The 23,763-nt window shown below is 43.8% G+C and overlaps 1 protein-coding gene across 1 annotated transcript in view; it reads right to left on the reverse strand.

Moving 5' to 3' along the window:
• IQSEC3 (IQ motif and Sec7 domain ArfGEF 3) overlaps positions 1-8,396 on the reverse strand; it is a 382,113-nt gene extending 373,717 nt beyond the window's left edge. Inside the window, exon 1 of the mRNA XM_078673720.1 lies at positions 8,134-8,396. Coding sequence (XP_078529846.1) covers positions 8,134-8,379 — 246 coding nt within the window. The 5' untranslated portion in view covers positions 8,380-8,396. The remainder of the gene's footprint in view (positions 1-8,133) is intronic.
• Between the last annotated feature and the right edge of the window lie 15,367 nt (positions 8,397-23,763).

Genomic DNA, 23,763 nt, shown 5'->3' on the forward strand with positions numbered 1-23,763 from the left:
AGTAGTGGTCCAATAGCTTTAGATAAAACGCAGAGAGGAAAGCTATGTCTTCACCGAGCCAAACGTATTATGAAAATGTATACGTTGGAGAAGTCGACTGTGAACATGCTTTCAATATAGAGTACTATACTAAAGATTTCCTGAAGGGAATGCAAGTGATTCCAAATGTGTATTTTGTATGTGGAAGAAATGCCTACGTGAGACTACCTGACAACTGGTATGGATCATGTTACTTAGCAATTGTCTTCCCCAAAATATATCATGCACAAGACTTAGTGATCATTGAGGGCAAGACATCTTCGAGGGGAAGGAGAGATGTAGGAGATGCCGAAATGGTTGGAGATGTCTTCGGAGCTATGTTCCCTCTTTTAGGTCTAATCCTTAATGATGTTAAAATTAGACGGCTGGCAACAGTCGTCGACAGGTTGTCTGCCAGCACTGCTCAGTCCTTAATGCTGGTAGAAGGAGAGATGCAATCGATAAGGGCTATGGTTCTTCAGAACCGTCTTGCGTTAGATGTCCTACTAGCAAAAGAGGGCGGAGTCTGTAAGGCTTTGAAGGTCCAGGAATGTTGTACTTACATTCCAGACAATTCGAAGCCCCTTGAGAAAGTTATTAGGAACATAACTAATATTCACAAGGAGATCGAAGACTTGAGTAGAGAAAATGTCTGGGAAAAGGTGGGCCACGGAATGAGTGAAGTTGGAGGGTGGATTTCCACCTTAGGCAAAAGCTTTGTTTGGTATATACTAAAACCTGTCATCATAATATTGATCTGTGGGATCATATTGTGGGGATTGGTGAGGGTATTCAAATGGTACAGAGCAAGAAGGTCTGAAAGGGCCCAAAGAGAGCAGCTGCAGAGATTGGCTGCCATACAAGATAATCAGTACAGGAGTCTGAGGGCTCTGGAAGCGCAGAGGCAAGTTATGCTACCAATAACTGCAGTTTAAATGTTAGTGATGACCCCGAGAGGTCATCAAAGGGGGGAACTGAGAGAGCGCAAACTGACTTAAATGTATGAGTACATCACACTTATCTGTAGTAAGCACAAATCATGAGGAGAAATGCCATGAGTGCTAATAGTATCTGTAATTATATTCTGAATGTATAGCTAATGTAGAGATTTAAGTAGAAGTGGAACTAATACAGAAATGTGTGACATTATATGATTTTAGTAGATGTGATTATTTCTGAATCTATGTCGTGTAGCTGTTAAAATGTAAGATGGTATGTGGTTAAACGCAGAATGTGGTAGGCCTCAGGGCCAGAGCTAAGAGGGAAGGTGTTTCTTTTCACGACACAGATTGTATTAATGTTTTGGTCATTGCATTAAATGGGCCAGGATTTATAAACATGTTTACTGAATAATAGAATAAGAGTATTAACATGCTTTAGTTAATGAAGAAGTTGAATGCCATAATCATTATGAGAAATATTGTAGGCCTGAAATGTTTTAACGTTGGTTTACACGTACATGTCTGGGCCAAGAAATGTTGCAAGCCTTTCTTTTTTGGAAGTCTATGAGAGTTGGGTTCTTGGCTGCAGATGGCTGTCTGCAAGAGAAAAGGGGGAATCCAATTATAAATAATATGAATAGAGGTCTGTTCAGTAGACAGCCCAGACATGGAGGAGGGTTCCGGAATGTTTAAGGGGTATCAGCGGGCCGGAGAAGAGTTTGAGAAGCAAGGTCAACTCTAACGTATGAGGCCCAATACAAAGCATCATGGAAAAAGCCAGAAGCTACACCACGTGAGGGGCGTCTCGCAAGGGGCGTCTCAAATGTTGTTGACTGTTTTGTATTAGGGACAGCACCCCTGGGTGGAGTTGGAGCAGATACCTGAGGACCCTTTTAGAGAGCGGATGGGTAGGCAGAGAGGGGTCATGACTGGAGAACTATAGGGTTTCACCAAGAGACTTAGAGTGAGTGACTTCCCTTGGGGGTCATTCACTGCTGACACCTTTGTTAGGTTGGGACTTGGTTAAGTAGGGATACCATCTAGAGCAGGGTAGGGACAGCTTAACCTGTGCGTTTTTCCTCCAACTTAAATGAAGGAGAGATATGCGTCAATGCTGATAGCTTTATTATTCTTAGAACTTGTGTTAGTGATTTCCGTTGCTCGTCTGAGGGCTTTCCGAGAGCACATGTATGTAATTGGACCTGTGTATCTCGTGAATCTCATTCTGAGATGCCTGTATTTGCAGCTTATCATATCTTTACAATAAACTTTTGAAAGCTAGAAGTTGTTTGTGATCTTTGGGAGCAGAGTCCTTTATTGGGTGAACTAACTTGCAGAGAGGTGCACTTTCTTTCCTCACAGACAGGCAACAAAGGTTCAGTCGACCAGATCGAGGTTTAGATCAATAGTGGTAAAGTATCGATCAAAATCTCGCCCTTCCAGTAACTTTAAGCAGAAAGATGGCACAGCGAGAGATCTGCAAGAAATCACCTTGATCATCAACTCACGCCCTCAATAAACAGCACTAAGTGGGTGTATTCTGGAGCTAAAATGCAAACCAGAAGCTAAGCATCACTTAATGGATTCCAATGCTAAAAGTCATGTCAGGTACTAAACATCAATCAGTGGATTTTGATGCTAAATGCTAAAACCTCTTGCAGGTCTGACAGAGTAGCCAAGTATCTCATCTATTAGAACACAACTGCATACATCTGTGCAGCCACTTTTCTCTATGCTCATACATCCATAGTCCCCAATGAAGATGGTATATCTTATAGTGAAGGCTCAAGTTTCTCACTTGCAAGTGTGATTGTGTTCTGCACCCACAGTCTGCATCACTTTTATAGCCACAACCCTGCTACCCCAGGTCTGGGGTTCCAATGAAACCTCAAGATACCTCTTGTAAGGATGGGATGAGGTCCACCTGCTTCCCCTCATGTCATAGCTCAAACTATTTACAGAGTCAGAAAGCTTTTGATGTGATAGAACAATACAAAATGTAAGCGTCTCACTACAAAGGCACATTCTAAAAGGGTAGACTGAACGTATTATCTAAAGGGATGAACAATGCAAACAATTGAAACAAGTAAAAGTAGATATAGCAACTTTTTCTCTTCACTTCTAGACATATATCAGAGATTCTTATATTACTTTATCCTCATTACATTATATCAGTCACTGTTATACTCCTTCATATTATTTGAAGGATTAAAAGTACAATTCTTTCTAGCGCCAAATTAAGTAAATCGGGCTAAAGAGCACACAGGAGAATCAGAACCAACAGACTAACCCAATAAAAAAACATAAAATCAGCCCTGTTCAGAAGTACAAGTGCCTAACCAAGAAGAAGTAGGACCTGCAAGTGGTCAGAGAAGTGTCTTCCCATTGAAAGCACACCGCACAAGACATACGTGTGGGATGCTTACAAAAGCTAAAATCAGGACACATACAGAGGCTGGGAATCAAACCACAGATCAGGCCAGACAAAGGAACATTAGAAGCGCATTGGTGGACTTGAAGTGGGCAGGATCACTGGTGACACTTTCAGAAAGAGTTTTACCACAGGCCCACATAACATGACAAGTTCACTGCTGGATCTCATACTGTGATTGTTTAACACTCCTATGGCCCAATCTCATGCTGTGGCACATCTCACTCAACAAATCACTTGTATCCCACTAGAAAACTCAATAAACTCCGAGAATTGCATGATTCTTGAATGTGAATTGATAGTTTCTTTGTATGGGCTTGATTTTGTTTATCAGGAGCACAAGCAATTCCTTGTAGTGGAGGATTGAAAATAATCTAGGGGGGCTATTCACAGAGGTAAAGATACAAGTGTGTTTACTCGTGTGTATATATGCACCTATTCCTAGGTGTAACTCTACAATTTTTAGTATTCACCATTCCAAGTGTAGATGTACACTTAAGTGTAAATGTATATGTCTCCACTACCTCAAATGAGGGGGTGGAGCTTCCTCCAACAGGATTTATGAGTGTAGAGTTACTATGAGTAACTTTGCACACTGATGTGGAGAACTCCACTACTGTGTAGCCCTCACAAAGGGAAAGAACATAGAAAATTGTTAAAGTTTATCTTTTTTTTTTTAATGATTAAAATATTTTAATGTAAAATATCAATGTAAATTAACTTTAAATATTCGTTTTAACTTGGAACTAATGTAACAAAAAAAGCAATGGTGCAGCACACCAACGTATCAAATTAAAGCAGTATTAAATAATGTATTCATTTGAATATATTCATGTAAATTATAAATAATCCTTTGTAATCAATAAGGTAAAAAATCCTACCCTCATTATTTTTGTATTTCTTAAATGTAGTATTTGTTGTTAAAATGGTGTATTTACAACTTTTTTTAGTAATAACATTTTAAAAACGCATTGTTTAAGTTTAATATTAATTTTTAAAACAATAAAAGAATGAACTAATTGTATATATGCTTTTTAACATTGAATATATATCTACATACATATGTACATGCAGATATGCAGATATGCAGATACATATATACACATATCTGTATATATATTTCTGTACGTATGTATATGCACACAGACCCATACCCGTGTGTGTTTGTATATATATATATTTTTTTTTCTTTTTCTTTTGCAAAGGACGCAGCACTCCAGAACAGAGTTTTAAGAGATTTTTGCAAATAAAATCTCTTAAAACTCTGCTCTGGAGTGCTGAGTCCTTTTCAACTAAAATTGAATTCAGAGCCAGTATCCGGCCCCTACAATGTGCATCCGCTGTTGAGCGCACTGAACTTTTTGGATCCCTTTGTGGCTATCTATATATATCTATATATCCATATATATATATATATATATATATATATATATATATATATATATATATATATATTTTTTTATAGATAGATAGACATGTTTGTTTGTCTATGTATATGTATATCATTTAAATGATGACATTTGTTTTATTAATGTATTAATTTTCATTTGTTCCTATAGAGTGTTACTTTATTTCCCTGCCTCGAATGTTTTCTATGGAGGTGAGTTGTACCAGTAGTGGGCAATGAGTGGTGCTTACTCCAAGGCTGGGTTGGAGTACCTTTGGATGCTTCTTTGAGATGTAGTTTTTTGCCTCTATAGCAGTAGACAATCTTTTCCTCATTGAGAGTTATTTTTTTTCTTCTTTATTGATTTATGGCCTCATTTGAGGTTTAGTGGGCTAGACACCAAACAACCCTAGAATCCAGTGCCCTAGAGAATAATAATCCACATTTGTAAAGCGCACAATCACCCGTAAGGGTCTCTAGGCGCTGGGGGCCGTCGGGAAGATTAAGCAAGCTATTGCCCAGAGTCACATGGTGCTGGGCTAACCTGCCGCCGGAGCCGGGGATCGAACCCTGATCCCCAGATTCCAGCGTCAGTCGCCCTGGCCGCGGCGCCACACCTCTCCCTAGACAGTCAGTCAGCCCATCAAATATAAAGTTAAGTTTGCTGCAGGTGCAGAGGCCCTTTTCTCTCAAAGTGTTTTTGCTAACCTGGCGCTACTACATTCAGCAAAACTGCAAAATAGTGAATGGTCCTCCATGGGTTGGCGGGCCAGGCCGCATTTCTTTTTTGTTTCAAAGGCAAACCCTCAAATCAGTGTCCCTGGTGCACTGGAAGGTTTCTCCATTTGCGTCATGGACATTATTCTTTTTTCCTTCCAGGAACCACAGTCCTGTGCCCTAGATAGTGTGGGTCATCAATCCAATCAAGATCACAGCTCTGCAGTGGCTGGTCCACTGCAAAGAGGTTTCTGTTACCAGAGCTGGTTGAGGCTCCACAGTCAGAAATTAAATGGTCCCATGAGGCAGGGCAACTACAGAGAAGGGGGGAGGTAAGATTAATCCACTGATTTTTGGACAATGCCTTTAGATTTCCCGCTAAATGATCCAATTAGTTGTCTATGGCTGCCCCAATGAGAAGTTATGTATTCTAGCCTCTTTTGGTGTCAGCTGTCTTCGCCTCCTCATCGAGACTGAGTCAGCCCTATACGGCGACTTGCATTTGTAATGTGTAACCCAAATTATGAGCCTTTCACAAGACAAGACTCATGTCTCACCAGCCAGACTCCTACTGACTTTTCATGGGTTCACCAAATTTTACGTATGCCCTTTTCTCATTACAGGAGTGGAACAACACCACAAATTAAATCAGAGTATTTTTAGGTCTGACATGATAACTCAGAATGCTGCACGACATATTCTTATGAATTCTTTACAATATATATATATAGAGTGAGCTGTGGCTCACCCCAGAGGAGTATTCAACTCACAGCTCATGCTACTGCCTAGTTGGTGTATCATTCCGCCTTCTTGGAAGCACTTCCATTCGAATGCATGAAGGACTATTTTACATCTGAAAAGTACGCTAAATCCCAATGTTGTTTGTCATATCCTCTTTTTATTTTCTTTATTTACTATGGACTGAATACAGAAGGGAATCGTTTTTGCTACTTTTTCATAACAATGGTAAAGACAATTGAGCAAGTTTTAATGTGGTAAGCTGTATTTGTGCCTGCAATGCATGTAAACCACATGTTTGAACGCATGTGTTTACATAGGTTAGCACATTAAATCCACGTTGGCTCGACATCCTTAGATTCTGGGCAAATCACTTAATCTACCCGGGCCCATGGACAGTGCCTGTATACCCTCACGGGTGATAAGCTGCGCTATATAAATCTACAAATGTTAACTTGAACTTTTAACTTTGCCATTGCTTGGTATTACAGTATCCGAGAATCATGTCTGCGGGAAGCATCCTTGCAAAAGCGACCAACCTCGCAGGTCATTTCCCCAATGCTGTCCTTTGGTGCAGCAGAGTTTGTGTCTGGACTCAACAATGAACAGTCCGATGCTGGGCACGTGACCGGGGGGCGGGGCTTCATGCTGAGACGAACACAGGAGAGGAAGAGAGCTACACTTAAACACACTGGGACAGATTTACGACTTCTGGCGCATCTCTGTTAATCAGCAGAGATGCGCCAGAAGAGTTGCGACGCATCTGCCCACCCGTGCGCCACCACTGATGTGCCGCATTTACAATGCGGCGCACCGTGGCGCTCGGATAGGCAGATGTGTGACGCATCCCCAGTGGAAATGCGGTGTATTGCTGGAGTTGCGTCGCAAGCGCAACACAGCTCTAGCAAGGCTCGGGGGTCCCCTATCTGTAACATGCTGCGTCAATCCTTACGCCTGCTTCAAGCAGGCGTAGGGTTTTGACGCGGCATGGCCCTAAAAGTGACGGAGTGGAATCTTGTAGATTTCACTCAGCCACTTTTAGAAGGCGTTCCTGCATCGGAACGCCCCCCCCCCCACGCCTTCTTGTGGCGCAGGGCTTTACAACGTGACGCATCTCCCAGATGCGTCACGTTGTAAGTACCCTTTACCATGGCGCTGAATTTGTGCCGCCGCTGCGTCACAAAAGTGACCCAACGGCGGCGTAAAAGAGGCGTAAGGGGCTTGTATATCTGCCCCGCTGTGCGGCGCTTTAAGGAGCCAAGCGGAGATGTCGAGTCGAGGGAATGGAAAGGAGGGGTCGGGCTGCCTTTTTTCTGCCTAGGAGGCTCGTGCAGTTGAGTGATAATTCGCCAGATATTCACCCACTCTGCGCTTCAGAAGCTATGTGGCTTCCGGAAAGCGCTCAGCTTGAGAACACTGTCTGAAAACACACACACCACACACACACATATCCTTTCTTAACTAAACCTCTCATAGTCTGTTGCAGACCGCATTTTTATAGTAGCTATATATCTACATTGTCAGACATGCATTAAAAGGCTACCAAATTGGAGCCGTTGTTATCCCCTCGTTTTCAGCTTCCTGGAGCCTGCATCTTACCCACTTATTTTCACGCTAAACAGAGTATAATCTTCAGACTTAACCAAAACAACATTGTAAGGCTATTCCCTAAAATACTGAGATTCGGAAGAACTAGGACAGCCCTAAATTGTATTCCAAATTAATCCTTTCCCTCTCCCAATCCTCAGTATTGCTCTAAATACTGCTGAACGCCTTTGAAGAAAAAACAAAAATGGCGGCCCCCCACGACCTGTTTTCCCACATCATTCCTTACTGTTCAAAATGTCCCTTCTCTTACACCCTCACCAAGCCGTTAGCTTCTCTTTTGTCACCTGGTGTACCTGTTTGTTCTTTAGATCAAGGGATATCTCATAATCGGAGACCGTAGCATGGGAACAGGTGGCAGCGCCCTTGCTGCGCTGTGCTCTCACCGGGGAGGAGTTGTGGGCAACGTTGGCTTTCGACACCAGAGTAGGACACCCTGCTGCATGCTCCTCCGGCAGCTCTGCATGTTTCGTGTGTAACGTCGGGGCATGAGACCCACACTCCTGATCAGCCTGTCTGGCAGCATCCGTCCCTTCCACCATCTCACAGCCGTGCTTCTTGGCGCTGGAGCCACAGGAATCGTCACTGTGAAATAAAATGCAATTTTGTTTTCTCTTCTTTTAGTTTGACGTTCTACGCGCCTACACAATTCCTCATTCATCTCTTTTCTAGCATGTACAGTGGTTGGTTGCAAGCCTAGCGCCTACATTGTTCTGATATGGGGCACTAATCCTCAACATTGGAATGATATTATTGGGGGCACAGAACTTTTACGCCTACATTTTGTGGGAAATAAATGTTCACAATTTCTGACATACACACAAATAACCCACTTAACAATGTCACCGACCTTGGTTATGCCCATTCTTACAGTATCTCACTCATTCTCAGTCTTACTGTTCACTCACTCACCGTGAGAGTCTTTCCTAGATAAACTAGAGTGTGTCCATTCCAGTACTCTTTGAATGACCTTTGCATGCCCTATGTCCAAGGACACAGGTGCACATCAGCGCACACACACTACACAACACTGAGGCACAAAGCATACACAAATCACACACCTACATAAAACATAGAAAATAAACATACACACAAAATAATTTGCCACCCGCTCGCATGTGTAAATTTCCAGCCATGCATGGACTATAAGCATTTTTATTGGTGGAATAAAGAGAAGACCGCTGTATGTTTGGAATTAGGTTGCCTTTGGCTACAGGTCTGCCCACAGCATCCAGAGACATAGGGGACAGTCTGTATAGAAAGTCATTGACTCTCCATTCAGGGGAAAAAGGTAATCAGAAGGGATAGAAAACAAAATCCCACTAAATTGAGAGACCTATGTTTTCTTCATATAAAGAAAGGGACACCAACTCCTTCTGCGGATACTGTACTGTATGAAACTTGGAGAATAGGTATGTATCCAAGAGGTCAGAATACATACGATTGCAGCTATTATGAATTGGTATTAGCACAGATTGCTCCTTAGACATAAATTGGGAAATCCCAGTATTTTAGTGGAGACAACTCACAGAGATGTATGAATTAGACAGTGAGCAGTAATAGCTTTGAACCCAGAAGGAGTAGGGTGGTCATAGTTCCCCTTGTTTGTAAACTGTCAACCAGAATCCTTTATTCTCTTGAGCGCTTCACTGTGTAGATGATGGTTGGATGTTTGATACAATCAGAGTAGGATTGCCGTATAGCCTTGATGGTTGAAAATGTGATTCTAAGCAAGATCACCAAAAGGTGGACTCAAAGAAAATCTAGGAGTGTGCATTTGGAAAAGTCCCTCCAGGACCCTGTTGTCATCTAAGGGATAAGCAGAACAACTGGAGATTTTAAAGACCTACTTGGATCCAGTACTGACCTTTCATAATTGTTTCTCTTGGTACCCGCTAAAAGATGACAAATTCATCGTGGCTAGAACGATTAGTAATAAAATTCACCACTAATTCTATATGTATGGTAGTCATTTTATAGAAGAAGTAAAAGAAGCTTAACTGGTCAAATTAAATAATTATATAGCCTCTGCAGCTCGATTTTTGTCACCTTCTACTAAGTTTTACATTGATTTTTCAGAGGTAGCCCAATGGAGAGCCATGTTAGGACTTGGGCCATCAATGTTCAGTAAGGTTATGTGTTTCAGTATGAATTGGACTTCTGCGGGGTAACTTGTACAGCTGTAACTTTGAAATTTATTTGGACCACTCAGAGGTATCGTCCAACACCCTAGGTCCCTGTCTAGAGGCTGTTGCCAGATGGATGCAATCCTCCCGTTTAAAACTCAACGGGGAGAAGACAGATGTCATCTTATTGGGCAACCCCTCGCCCTCTGTCTTTTCATCCATCTGGCCTCCATGTTTGGGCCCGCCTCCCGCTCCCAAACCTCAAATAAAAAGCTTGGGGGTTTGGCTTGACACCGCATTGAACTTCTCAGCCCAAGCCACAAAGACCGCAGCCATCTGTTTCGGCCTGATGAGGATGCTACGGAAGGTGCTCCCTCTGCTTCCATTCCAGGCAAGGAGGATTCTAGTCCAGGCCCTTATACTATCTCGCCTGGACTATGGCAATGTCCTCTATATGGGAGCCCCTTCCTATGTCATTCAGAAACTCCAAGTCACCCAAAACAGTGCGGCCCGTTTGCTTTACAATCTCCCTCGCTGGGAGTCAGCAAGGACCGCCATTGGGGAACTCCATTGGCTCCCCATAGCGGCCAGAGTACAATTTAAAGCTATGTGTACTCTACATAAAGCCTTCCACCACCTTGGTCCTGCAATTCTGCAACCCCTGATCACCCCCTATGTCCCCTCACGTTCCCTTCGTTCCAGTACCCTCCAGCTGGCCTCCTCTATCAGAGTGAGGAAAGCCCGTTGGGGAGGTCGCTCCTTTTCATACACCGCTGCCAAGTTCTGGAACACCCTCCCCCTTTCCCTTCGAGGAACCACCGATCATCTTTCCTTCAGAAAAGCCTTGAAAACTCACTTGTTTGCCAAATCCCGCTAATCTGCCCGAGCCTGTGCTAAGTTAGCTTTAGTCATAAGCGCTACGAGGCCTCCGGGTAGATGGCGCTATACAAGTGCAATTTCAATTCAATTCAATTCAATTCAAGGTGAAGGAGACCCAGACAGAACCCTACTGGTTTTAGGAGTGCCATTGATTTGGTCACAATGAACACTTGCTAACTGTCAATAGTACCAAGAGGCCCTGTGGCAGTGAATGTGTACCCTAAAAATATGTTTGTTATGTTATATTAGGTAGATATGCTAGCAGAGTGGACAAGCCAAAAAGGGCTAGCAACTCTTGAAAAGCAGATGAAAAAGTGCTTTACCTTATCCCCCATTCCTTAATGTATTGGGATAAGGCAATCGGCAAAGAAGTCTATAAGTCAGTGGTGGCTGTGGACTTGAGGTAAGTAAGTTCTATAAATCTCATGGTGGTCATTTAAAACCTGGAACATTATTCAAGAGTCTGCCAAAGCTGCAAAGGATCATAACCCTATCTGCAGATCATAGCCTGCCTGGTGGGGATGGTGGTGGTGCTGTGAAGGGAGCCGCCACTGTGGCCACTACCTCTACAGCACTGCAGGTGTGCAGAGCAGGTGCCATGTTTTAAGAGCCCACTCAGGAAACATTTTGATTTGGAGAAAACAAGCTTCCAAAGTGTACGTTTGTTTTCAAATTTGGTAAAATATGGGGAGTTTTCTCCCTGCACATGAAGGGCATTCTGCATTTTTCCTGGTTCTGTATACCATGCATTTCATGGCTGACATGGGCACGAAATGTCAGAGACAATTGCCTCGCCCTCACTAGGGTGGACTGCCTGTCACTGTTACCTGGCCTTTGCCAGACGGGGCACCAGGTCAGCGTCTGCATTGGTGGAGCCCGGAGAGGATCTGTCGGTGTAAACCTGCTACTTCTTCGAACTCTAAATAGAACTGGAACCACAAGTTTGTTAAGGTGTGGGAGCACCATTGGTTTACAGTGGGCCTCCTGTTTCCGCCAAACTCGAAAATACACTTTTGGCTGCACTGCACACTGTTTTTACTTATTTATATATTTACTATTTATTATCTGGTGCACCCAGGATCAGAGAACAGTACAGGCACTTTACAATAAACCAGAACTGAAGAAGACAAGAAAAGTGGATTACAATAAGCACGAGGAGGAATAGTAATGAGGGGGAAACATAGAAGATGAATACATTTAACTACCTGTGAATTAAAGTAAGGTAATGTTGAATCAGTATGTCAAGGACTACATAATGCTGTGGGGCTTTAGTAAAAGGAATTCTTTCAACAGTTTTATCCTGGATGCTGTAAGTGGTTTAATGTCCAAATGTTTGCCGGCATTGAGTTCCAGGCAGAGGCAGCCGCCTCAAAGAATGACTGCTGGCATTGCAGATTTTATTTTTGAAACTTTCAGTAGAAGTTTCTCTTTATTTTTCAGCTTTCTAGCTCCCCTGCAATGATTGGGCCAATAAGGTAGAGTGCTTCCAAGGTCCATTCTTGTAAAGGATGAGGCAATGCACTTCTGTTTTAGAACATCCTCTGGGATTAGGTAGGTGTTAGTTTTTCTTTAAGTAATGGAGCTGGAAGCTCACAGCTTTTGCTATCTTATTTATCTATTGAATGAACAAAAGAGTTTTGTCTATTGTGAACCCTATTGATTTCTCTGATGGGACAGGAGATATCAAAAAGCAATCTAGGTTGAGAGACTTCAGTAATGAAGCGTCCATCTTGTTTGCGGATATTGGTAGTAATAGAAATTCTGTATACTCCCGGGTTAGGAGAAACATTCACTCCAAGTTTGTACCCGGGAAAGGCAGTCTCTTAGGATAGTAGTCACTTGTAGATTTGATAATGTTAAGTACAGCTCAGGGTCATCTACATACTCAAGTGCTGACTTGAGCTCACACCATTATCCTTTATTAATAGTCCACACAGTTCCAAATAAATATTGAAAAGATTTGGGGTGGGGATCAATACTTGTAGAACCCACCATGGTAAGTCTGCTATATCGGATTTACTTTGACCTAAATATGGGACATAACATCTGGATTTCAATGCCTATTGCACCATGTCCCAAGAGTAACTAGGCCTTTTTCACCTGGTCAATTTCGGCAAGTTTGACCTTCTGAAACTTAATGGGAGCTGTGGCCGATTGCTCCCCATAAAACAGGATATGATAAATTATACATAAGGCATTATTTCAACACCTGTGAAATCAGTAGTTAGACAAGAAGCCAGAACTTTTCCGCTGGCTTGTAATGAGGAGGGCTGTGTGGATAGTGTTTTCTTAAATTATATATTAAGTAATATTAATTGATTTACATGTTTATTTTTCAATTGTTATTTAATTGTTTATATGTTTAAATCATTTTTTGAAATTTTAATCTATGATTGTGGGTTTTTTGGATAATTGGGGTAGTGTTTAAATAAAATATGGAAAAATGATATTTGCTGATCAATGTATTATTTATGTAACTTTTTAATTGGAAATTATTTGTGAATATATATTGAGTTATTTACATTTATAAAAATATGTATTTTGATGTTTGAAACTAACATTTATGTTTTTTATGGTTGTGTGGTGTACTGGAATAGGGTGGGTATTGGTATTTTTAAAGTTCATAAGTTAATTATTGTTAATCTTCTAATCATTTAATATGCTACATTTAGAATATTTGGTAAGGTGATATATGTATGTTGCTGTTCTATGATTTAAAAATTAATTATTTCTATATTTGGGATGTGGGATATTTATATTGGGGATAGGTATCATTTTTAAAAGTGTTCATTATAACATATTTTATTTTATTTTCTGTATCTATGTTTTCTAGAAATGGGGATGGTTGTGGGACACTGTTTGCATTACATTTGATTTAATACACTGAAAAAATGTGCTATTCTGAAATATTTGTTATTTTCTTTTTTTAGTTGTAGTGTATTTTATAGCGGCGGCTACTCCCCACTGCCTGGCTCAGAGCCAGCAAATGAAAAATAAATCAATGTTCTAGCATCTAGTTTTAGTTTTTATTTGCTTGCACTGAGCCAGTGCTGTAGGGAGTGGGGAGGAGGAGTGCTAAGTGCGTATATGTGTTTGGCCAGCCATCTCAGGTCGACCAAAACACACATGGGCACTTAGGTTTCTCCAGCCCTGCTGCATTGAACAGACTGGAGCTGGAGACGGGCTGGAGAAAACCCACAGGCTCCCTGCTGTGAGTGGAGCTTCTTTCTAGCCCGCTCAGGCCAATCCCCACGCTGCTCTGCAGCACGGGATTGGATGAGAGGAAGACGAGAGGAGATGCGGCACGGGAGGCGGCCGACAGCTTCAGGTAAATTCTTTAAAAAAAATATATATATTATTCTAATACCCCCACTGCGCAACCCCCTTGTGACCCCTGCCGCGTTCCCTCCACTCTCCTCATCACCCTTTGCTTGTTGTCACCGCCACTGGAATCTGAATCTCTCAATGCATACAGAGGATGCCCTTTCCCCAGTGTTTCTTGGACTGAAGTTAGAACAGCAAACTTAACTCCCCGCTTTTCCCAATGTTTACTGGACTAGAGTTACGTTATTAAATCTCTCCAACCCCCCAAGCCCCCCCGCCCCCGTCCCCATCTCCCCCAGATGTATGCAATGTAACAATATTTTGTAGTCAGGAGTTAGAATAGTAAACATGCCCACCCTCCAAAAAAAGCAGTTTTCCCAAATTTTTCAGACTGAAGTTAGAATAGTAAATATTCCCCCCCACCTAATATCTCTTTGTCTTCCCAAGACATCTTTGTTTTTTTTCTGTACATTTTTTTTATTGCAGTCATTGAGGAGTAGAGCCTCTCGTAACGTCATTCTGTTTGTCAAGTTGTCAAGCAAGCTGAAATAATGCTATATGAGCATCTGATCCTGGCAGTGCTTTATACCTTTGAGTAAGCGTATGAATTATTTTTAATGCTAGCCTCAGGCAGGCGCACAATTTTTGGTGCTCGCCCATGTCTAAAATTTTTAAATATGTGTCAAATTCTTGGGTGGATGCATGGGAACGCCTATGTACCACTGATGGACGTCTCCCTGACGCAAAATACAGCAAAGTAACATAAGGCAGTGCAATGTGCTGCCTTTTGTCACTGTTTGTTTACAAAGCAATGCAAATTGACATTTGCATTGGTTTGTAAATACCAAAATGGATTTTGCGACGGGTGTGCGTCAAAAAAAGTGATGTGAACCCAATGCAAAATCTGTGCAACACTGGCCCCTGAAATCTGCACAGGAATTATAGCTGGGCTGACTAATAAACAAATACCCCTGTTTATTGGCCCGCTGTTGCACCAGAAAGAGCAGAAGGGAGTGATCTCACATGTGACTAGGCTATACACAGCCAACCTGGAATTTTATGTGCATCAGCCCAAATAGACTGTCCAGTGATGAAGCTGGGTGCACTGCCATCATGCTGGCGCATCGGAAGAGATGGAGAAATGGGAAAGAGTGAGCCACATTTAGTGTCAGTAGATTTCTACTTTCTATTTTTTATCAAAGGAAAAAAATGGGGCATCAATTGTAAACTTAACTGATTTGTTTGGAACCGATGTGGTGGTCCACCCAACGATATATGAATGTACTGTTTCCGCTCAAACTATCTTCCAACATTAATTGTTTTTAACTAATGTTTTTAAGTAGTGATATGTGTTGTATTTTATGGAATGCAATGTAATGTGTGCACTGTTCTTTTATGGCATATATGCCGAAATAAAGATTTGAATTTGAATTTGAGCCACATGTCCGTTTACCTTGACAAGTGACTGATTCCTCCCCAGCCCTGCCCAGCCTTACTGCGCCGGGCTGGTGACACATCCCCTGATGTCCTGGTCTGCAGGCTATCCTTCTCTGCAGGGCATCCTCGATTTAATAACTCTGATTTTTCAGTAACCATGACAAAGACAAAGCTTAATAAATGCAGCAGCGGTGCGTCCATTGGGGCGTAGGGGCATAGCCCCACTAAGCCTGTTGGACGCACCGGCTGCGGCTGCAGAGAGAGTGCGCAGGGGGTGGGGCTGGGTTACACCGGCTGCGGCTGCAGAGAGAATGCGCAGGGGGTGGGGCTGGGTTACAATTACCATCAGTGTCAGTGACTCTGCTGCGCATCATAATGTCGGGCGGAAACTTGCTCGCGCATGCGCGTCAGCAGCCAAGTTGAGTGAGAGGACCGAAGGGGCCAGGGGGTGTGTCGCTGGCTGGAACCCCGTCGTTGAGAAGGCGCCAGGGCGAGTAGTGTGTGTGACCCCCTAGCCAATCCTGGCGCTTATGTAGCGCCAGGATAGGCTGGACTGGGCAGGCTCAGCACTCTTACCAGTCATGGCCAATCACTGTGACTTCAGCATATGAAGCCATTCAGTGATTGGCCATGCAATGACGTGCGCGCCGTGACGTTTCCCCGGTGCAGGCCAGGCAGCAGACCGTCACTTCACTTGACTCACTCTCTGTTCGTCGTTGATGGGCCGTCACGTAAGTAAAGTTAGTACTCTCAGTCAGTCTCACTGTCTTCATTCACTGAATCACTCATCACGTGGGGAGGGCGGTGATTGTTTATCAGTGTGTCGCCGCGTGTAGCCGCCAGTGCCCAGGGCCTGCCTGAGTGAGGCCTAGGCTTAGCGTAGGCCTCAGGCAGGCCCTGGCTAAACTTGCTGCCTACACTCCGTTTCTCCTCCTCGGCCCTTCCTCCTGTAATCATGCCCATCACCCTGGCCGGACCCGTGGACTAGATCGGGAGTGTTAAAAGCGGTAGCGTGCTGTGCAGAGTTGTACCTGTTGTTTGCCGAGACCCGAATTTGTTTTGTGCTTCATTCATTTTACATCGATCTGATTTGTGCATGGTGTTCACACAAGAGACCGCACTAAAGTCTTGTTTGTGAATTATTTTGCCCTTAAAGGGGCGGATTGCCGGTCCTGAATTAAACCTGCTGTAGAATGTTTGTTTGAATGCACGTGGTATTACGATATGCTTTAAAACATGCAAGAGATCTAAAATGCAGTTGCGGTGCCTGTACTAAACTTCCTTCACAACTAAACTGACTTTTTATCCGTCTATGAGGAGTAAATCCCTGATCGTTTTAATAGTTGGTGAAGTCCCTGCAGCTTTCGGCCAAATGCCTGGCTCCCCCTCAATGTTTACCTCATAAAACTGTGGAGTGCAATTAAAGCCAAGTCTGACGTACTGGCGACAGCACCCCTCTCTCCAACACAACCACCCTCTCCATAGTAGTTTTGAAAAGAAAAATACATTCAGCAGCTTAATTGTCCTCCACAGAACTGTAGTTTACATTACAAGCAGATAACGTAAGCGGGGGCAGGGCTTTAAGCGGGCCGGGTCTCAAGGGGTCTGAGCACCGGCAGTTTTTTTCAGGGGGCCTCGAAACGGGTCTGTATCGGGCTCTGTTTTGAGCCCTGACACAGGCGGTCCGTTTTTTTTCCGGACTGCAGTGACAGCAGTTTGCTGTCACTGCAGTCCGGAAAAAAGTGCCAGGATGCAAACCAAAGCCCGATAGAGACCCGTTTCGAGACAGCCTGCACATCTATGTGCGTGTGCTCACACTCCTCACTTCTCATTAGCAGTGAAGTTACGGCATGACGTCATGCCAAGGTGAGCGTTGTGGAGGAAGGGAAATCCTTTAAAGAGTCATTTTCTCTCTGGATTTCCCTTCTCTTTCTGAAACGCAAGAGTAGCAACATTGTGGTAGGGTCACTAGGGCTTTAAGTGGAAGCTTTTTTAATATTACATACAAGCCATAGTTGCAGCTTATTTATCTTCTGCAACTAACAACCACTGACAAAGCCAATAGTCCTTACATGTTGTGGGTATGATGTTACTTGTTGTATCACATATCTGGATGCCATGACCGAAACAGCAAAATACAAGTCGGGCGGCACACTATGCGAAGCACAGATTTTTAGAGTGAGTGTTTTAAAGCCACGCCCCCAATTACACTGGCCACGCCCCTTTGAGACCCCCCAGTTTTTTCATCCCACCTAAACCCCTGAGCGGGGGTGCAGCTGCCCTGCGCGTGACACTGACAGGAAGCACAATATGACATTTGGGATCCCCTTGCTCTTGTCAATTGATCTTATTACATTTACTGGTTTGCTGGGCTTCCCCTGAGGTAGTTGTTCGAACTTCTAAGTCCGGTATGTTATTTGTAAAGTTGATGTGACTTGTGAAGCCAGCCACTTCCACACCCAGGGCAAGGCAGCTCCCCTCTCTCCGCAGTCAGACACTGCCTGCCTGGGTTTGTTCATCTTAGCTGGAGAGCTACTGAAAACTTTGCTTTTACCGTAAACAGCTCTGGGCGTTTATCACTGCAGTGCCAACGTCATAGTGACTCACCAGCCGCCGATAGTAAGATAGTGCCTGTGTAAGACGAGACTACCAAGCAGCATAAGATCATGGCACAGGAAGCGCATAACGTGGCCTTGTCGCTCTGCGGTCTGTACTAACTGTGGCTTGTTACACAGGAAACGGTAACAGTCTCCTGCCAGTCAGTTGATTATAACAATGTGTTAGTAGTTGTCTGTGCTGTTTACATCTTTGATTAACACTTTGAGGAAGTAGGGGCGTTGAACGTGTTTCTTTGTCTCGGTGCGTTTTTTTTTTAGCGTGCTTGAAAGTGAAGCTTTCAGTGCCAGATGCCGCCGTTCCTGGGGGGACCCTGCTTTTAATATTCCAGCGAGCTGTCTAGTATCTTCTCCACAGGGAAGTTAAGCTGGCCGCGGTAAAACTGTAGAGTGACTGTGTTTTTCCCACGTTCATACTGTCTACCTGTGTTTTTCCTTCATTCATTCATGGCACACATTGAGTTGATTAGTCACGACCGACGAACTAGCTCTATTAATTAACCAATTCAAACGTATCTGTTCTCCAAGCTGCTATGTTCGCAAAATTAGAAATCTGTATTTTTTTGCACTTGCACTGTGAAGAATCGAAACACATTGAATGTACCCTAAGAGCCCACGCTACACCCCGGGTTTTGGTGGTGTTAATCAAGTGGGATTTGAAGGGTGTTCAGATTCTGAGCTTATTACAAAACCTCACCTTTTTAACATACAACATCCTGTCATTCAGGTTGTCGGAAATTAAACAGTGTGATAGTGATTTATTACGTCTATTTGCTAGAAATTGCAGAGCTGTGTGTTATCGTCGCAGGGGGCGCAGGTTCGGACGACGGTGCTTTGTGGTGTATGTGCGCGCAGCACCTGTCTGTGCCCCCTATGTAGGAAGAGAGTTCCCCCTGATGCAACCTGTGCAGTTGAGCTTCCGCACTGAGGGCCCCTTGTGTAGCTGCTGGTATCTCTTTATTTTGTATGAAAGGTATGCCCTTGCTTTAGGTTTTCAGGCAAGATATTGGCCTTGTGCATTTTGCATGAATAACATTCGTTTCTCCGTTTTCTTTGTAGAGATTTTAGGAGAGAAGAATTTGACCAAACACAAATGTAGATGTGCCACTTGGCGCTCGGATCTCACACATGCGCTGTGGACTCCAGCGTTTTCTTGTGGCCATTAGACTCGTTCTAAAGACGAGAGTGATGACTTGCTTGATCACACCGCATTACCAACCTAAGGCAGCGAAGGTTGTTTGACAAGTGCTTTCAAATTTGTCTTTTGTGGAAGTTCTGTAGGTGATGGATAATCGTGACATGGGTTGGCCCTGGTTTACTGGTTTCTAGGAGTTCCAAAAGAGATTCTGGCGCTGTCTGTCTTCTGCGTGGAGAGGCAGCGTGAAACTCAGGCGGCTGTTTGGCACAAGTGGAGCATGCCCGGTCAGTGAGGCAACAAAAAAACGGGGAGAGCAGAGCCGAGCCGGGTCGGCTCTGACTCTTAAGAGTCTGTGCACGAGCCGAGCCTTTCACATATTTGCCACATAAACATGCAGCAGAGAGCTATTTACAAACTGTGGGACTCGTTGCACAGGACTGTTTTTCAACAAATGCGCATAACTGTGACATTAATAAGCATTTTCATATCATTGTAAAAAAACGTGTGAATATTGAAAATGAGGAAGAAAGTAGGAAGGGAAGTGACGGAAGGGAAGTGACAGAAGGGCATTAGGGACCGTAAGGGAAAAGTGGAGGGATGAAAGATATACGGAAGGAGCATAGAAGAAAAGAATAGCTCAAATACAGAAGGAAAAAAGGTAATGGTAAATAAGCGCTTTGTTTTTGAAAGTTTCTGAGTGTCATGTGCGAGTTTTCAGTATTGAAATGGAAGTCAACAGAGGCTGTTTTGGTCATGCATGGCACTATCATGGACAGTTTAGAGTCTGGTGAAGAGACCCTGGAGTTGTTGTGTTCTATGGAAGAGTTTAATAACGGCACCAGCTGCAGCACATTACACGCATAAATGGTGGAATGCTTTCAGCTCACCACACTCTGATTCAGCAGTGCAAGCTTTTCTCATGATTTGACTGTGTGTGTGTGATGTGCAGGGGGCTGTGCCAGTGTCATGTGTTGCCATTCACCTTAGCTCCGGACAACAGCCAACAAGTGGCCTCATGTCACCAGTGGCACCTTCAGGCAACACTGGCATGTTAATGCGCTCATTTTGTAAGCAGGTGCTCAAAACTCATAGAATTCTTCAATTTGAAAGCGAAACTACACATCCCAGGATGCACTGTGATGTTGACTGAAAAGCAAGGGACTGCTGAAGTTGTCATAAATGATTTGGGGCCACATGTAAGCTATTCTGGCCTCTGCACTGACTGGTAAATGGAGACACGGGCCGGTAGGAGTGATGAGAGGCAGGGGCCAGGCAGAGGAAGTATCGGAAGTAGGAGAGGAAGATGAAGAGAAGGTGGACAGGCGAGAGACACGAGACTGAGATGACAATACAAGAGAGGGAAAAAGAGTACGAGCGAAAAGGTTGTGAGAAGTAGAAAAACTGTGGAAAAAAGGGAAAGAGCAAATTGAATGCACGAGTAAAGTGATGAGCAGGAAGTGAGCTGGGGGAAGGGGTCATGGTATAGAAAGAGAGGAGTGGACAAGAGGCAGGAGAGGCAGAGTGAACAACATAATGTCATGGAAAGGTGGGTGAGAGGTGGTGGGAGAAATGAGAGCAGGAGAGAGTGAGGGAAAGGGCCAATGCCATGTAAACCGCAGATGAAACTCATCATCCTTCACAGCCCCTCTCATCATATATTGCGCATGGTCCGACGACTCTGTGAGCAAGGACACGTATGTCTTCAAGGAAAAGCACCAGGGCGCTAAGTAACTTGCACATGGGCTCTATGTGAAAACCACCTAATGTAACAAGAAAATGAGAAAGAGCAAAATAGAGAAGAATTGTGGACCAAATGTTTAGGTATGAATGAAAAAGGATAAATAAACCTCATACACTGGTATTTCAAATCATACATTTACAATGATAATAGTTTTGGCTTTCGTTTAATGCTAAGTATCTGCCTTCATTTGGGCCCCTAAGCAACTCACCGCCAGGGTCGTTAGAAACAGCATTAGGCAGGCTTCAGTGTGCCAGTCTCTTGATAGTGGCACACAGGTCAAACTCAAAGTTTGTGTTAATCTACATTGGAAGAACGTGAAGTTGAGAAGTGTTCCTTTTTATGTGAAGCTGCACCTCAACAAGGGTCCTTCGAGAGCTGTGATTGACGCTCAGTAATCAATGCACACTTCCCTTCTCGGTTCTACAGCTCCTTCTGCACTAGGTAGGTGACATAGAGGCACATGTGTCTGTCCCATGACCCGTGTTGCTCACTCACATCAGATCTGCCCAGTTACGAAGTACCCCCATATCACCATGAGCCCTTCAGACAGGACTGGCATGTTATTCAACAAGGCTGTGCATGCTCTGGTTTACAGCCCACACTTACAACTTGAACCGCAATACTACAAGTCATAGGATGCCACGTCCTATTGCCTAAAAAGCAAGCCGCTGCCTGGCTGTTAATTGCCTGGCTGTTAATCGGAGACACAGGCTGCTCTGCGATCCGAGTGAGTGCAGGAGCCAGGCACGAGAAATATCTGGAAGAGGAGCCACTACTGCGAGAGAAACAGATGGCTGAAGGAGGAGGAGACAGAGGAAGTCAGATAAAAAGAAGCAAAGAAAGGGGAGAAACTCAGGAGTGGGAAACAGAATGAAAGTGAGAGGAAAGTGCGAAAGAGAGTGAAACGGAATGACTGTAAACGAGTGTGCAGGAGATGGAAGCGAGGATAATGCTATAGAGTGGGCGATGACAGCAAGGGCAAACAGGAGCGATGGAGTGAAACGCATAATGTAGTAGGATAGAGGAAGAGCAGTAGACAGAACAGTAATACCATAAAGCCAATGAAGATCACAATCACCACTCAGTAGAGAGGCCAAAAAATGAATAGGTTTTGAGTTCCCCCTATCAGCCTACAGGGTTGGTTTTATGCACAACCAAAGGCAGTTTGAGAAGCTGCCAGCAATGTAGTATGACGATCTTGTACTGGTAGCCGTGCGGGAGTTGTCCAGCGAGTACTGGGGAGCACTGTACGGAGCTAGCAGTACATGTAGGGGCACGCTACTCAGTTAATGGGACACTGCGCCCGAGGGATACTGTATACTCGAGAACGCTGCACACTCAGTGGCATAGACTGTTCATGTCCTGGAGCACTTCATACTAGCACTGCGCGCTCGGCTGCAGCGGCACTGCACAGTCACACTCGTGTACTTCAATTCCAGGGTCACAGTAGATCAAAGGCACTGCACCATCGGGTTCAAGGGCAGTGCACAGTGATGAACACGGCACACCCAGATGCATGGGCCCGTCCACCCTGATTCATAGCATAAACTAAAACGGGCTTTATTCTTGTAGGATGTTTAGGCATCCTGGATTTTGTTATGTACAGTTGGCGCACTCTGAACTGAACATTTAAGGAAGCTTATTGAAATTAAGATATGGAGTTATGGCTCCTTGACTGACGAGTACACCTTCCTGACTTTCCGTTTCTTCTTAATATGAAAAAGCATAACAAATGTATCTTTACTTTAAAACCACCGCAATAGCCAACACCATGATGCCTCATCATTAGTTGTCATATTGTCTTGTATTGTGTCCATGTTGTACACAGGCCTACTCAGCTTTCTGGTTTCTGATGTTTACAGCCTCCTTCTCATGTTTGGCCTCTCTGAGTGAGGTTTCACAAATGACTAGGTCAGCATCTGAGACTTTATATTCGTTGTATCTTTTTCAAAGTTATTTTTTGTTCCTTTCAGGAGAAGGCTGCGCAACTGCTAATGAGAGTTTTGGTTTCTGTTATGTGTGCCTCATTCGAAGCAATATATGTAGAAAATATTTAGGTCATGCAAATTGGGGCGTGGTTTGCCTTATTTGCTCATTGCTAGGGGGCTTGTCGCTGCTTTCACAGTTTTGTACTCTGGTTACTGTGTCGGATAAACTTGTGCAGACTTCCAGAAAGAGTGCAGGAGTGCAGGGGGGTAGAGCAGGCCCCTGAACCCACTGTAGGTACACAACTGCACTCGTACACTCCAGCCCTGGCCGAAAGCCAGATTTGGGAGACTCGAGGCCCCTCATGACACACTGCAGGGAGCCCCCATAATTTTGGATGAGTGGGTTCATGCTCTCTTCCAACAGGAAGTGTGCTTCTCTTGGGTCATTTATATGCCAAGTTTAGCTGGATCAGGACTCATCTGGGGTGCAAGAGGGCTGCACATTTCTTCCAAACACAAACGTTCTTTATAGCTTTCAACTGTGTTGGGCCAGAGGATGCTATACTCAGCATGTAAGTGAGAGCAATGCTCACGCTCCTCCTGTTTTATTGGGCTGCTTAGATTATTGATAAACGTCACCTGTACACACTCTGCAGTGAATGTGCTATGAATATGCAGTGCTTTGGGTCTGAGTGAAAGAGACTGCTTATTAAAAGTTCATAGGTGGAAAGTTGTTAG

This window comes from Lissotriton helveticus, chromosome 1_1 (assembly GCF_964261635.1).
Source record: "Lissotriton helveticus chromosome 1_1, aLisHel1.1, whole genome shotgun sequence".
Classification (NCBI taxonomy): Eukaryota; Metazoa; Chordata; class Amphibia; order Caudata; family Salamandridae; genus Lissotriton; species Lissotriton helveticus.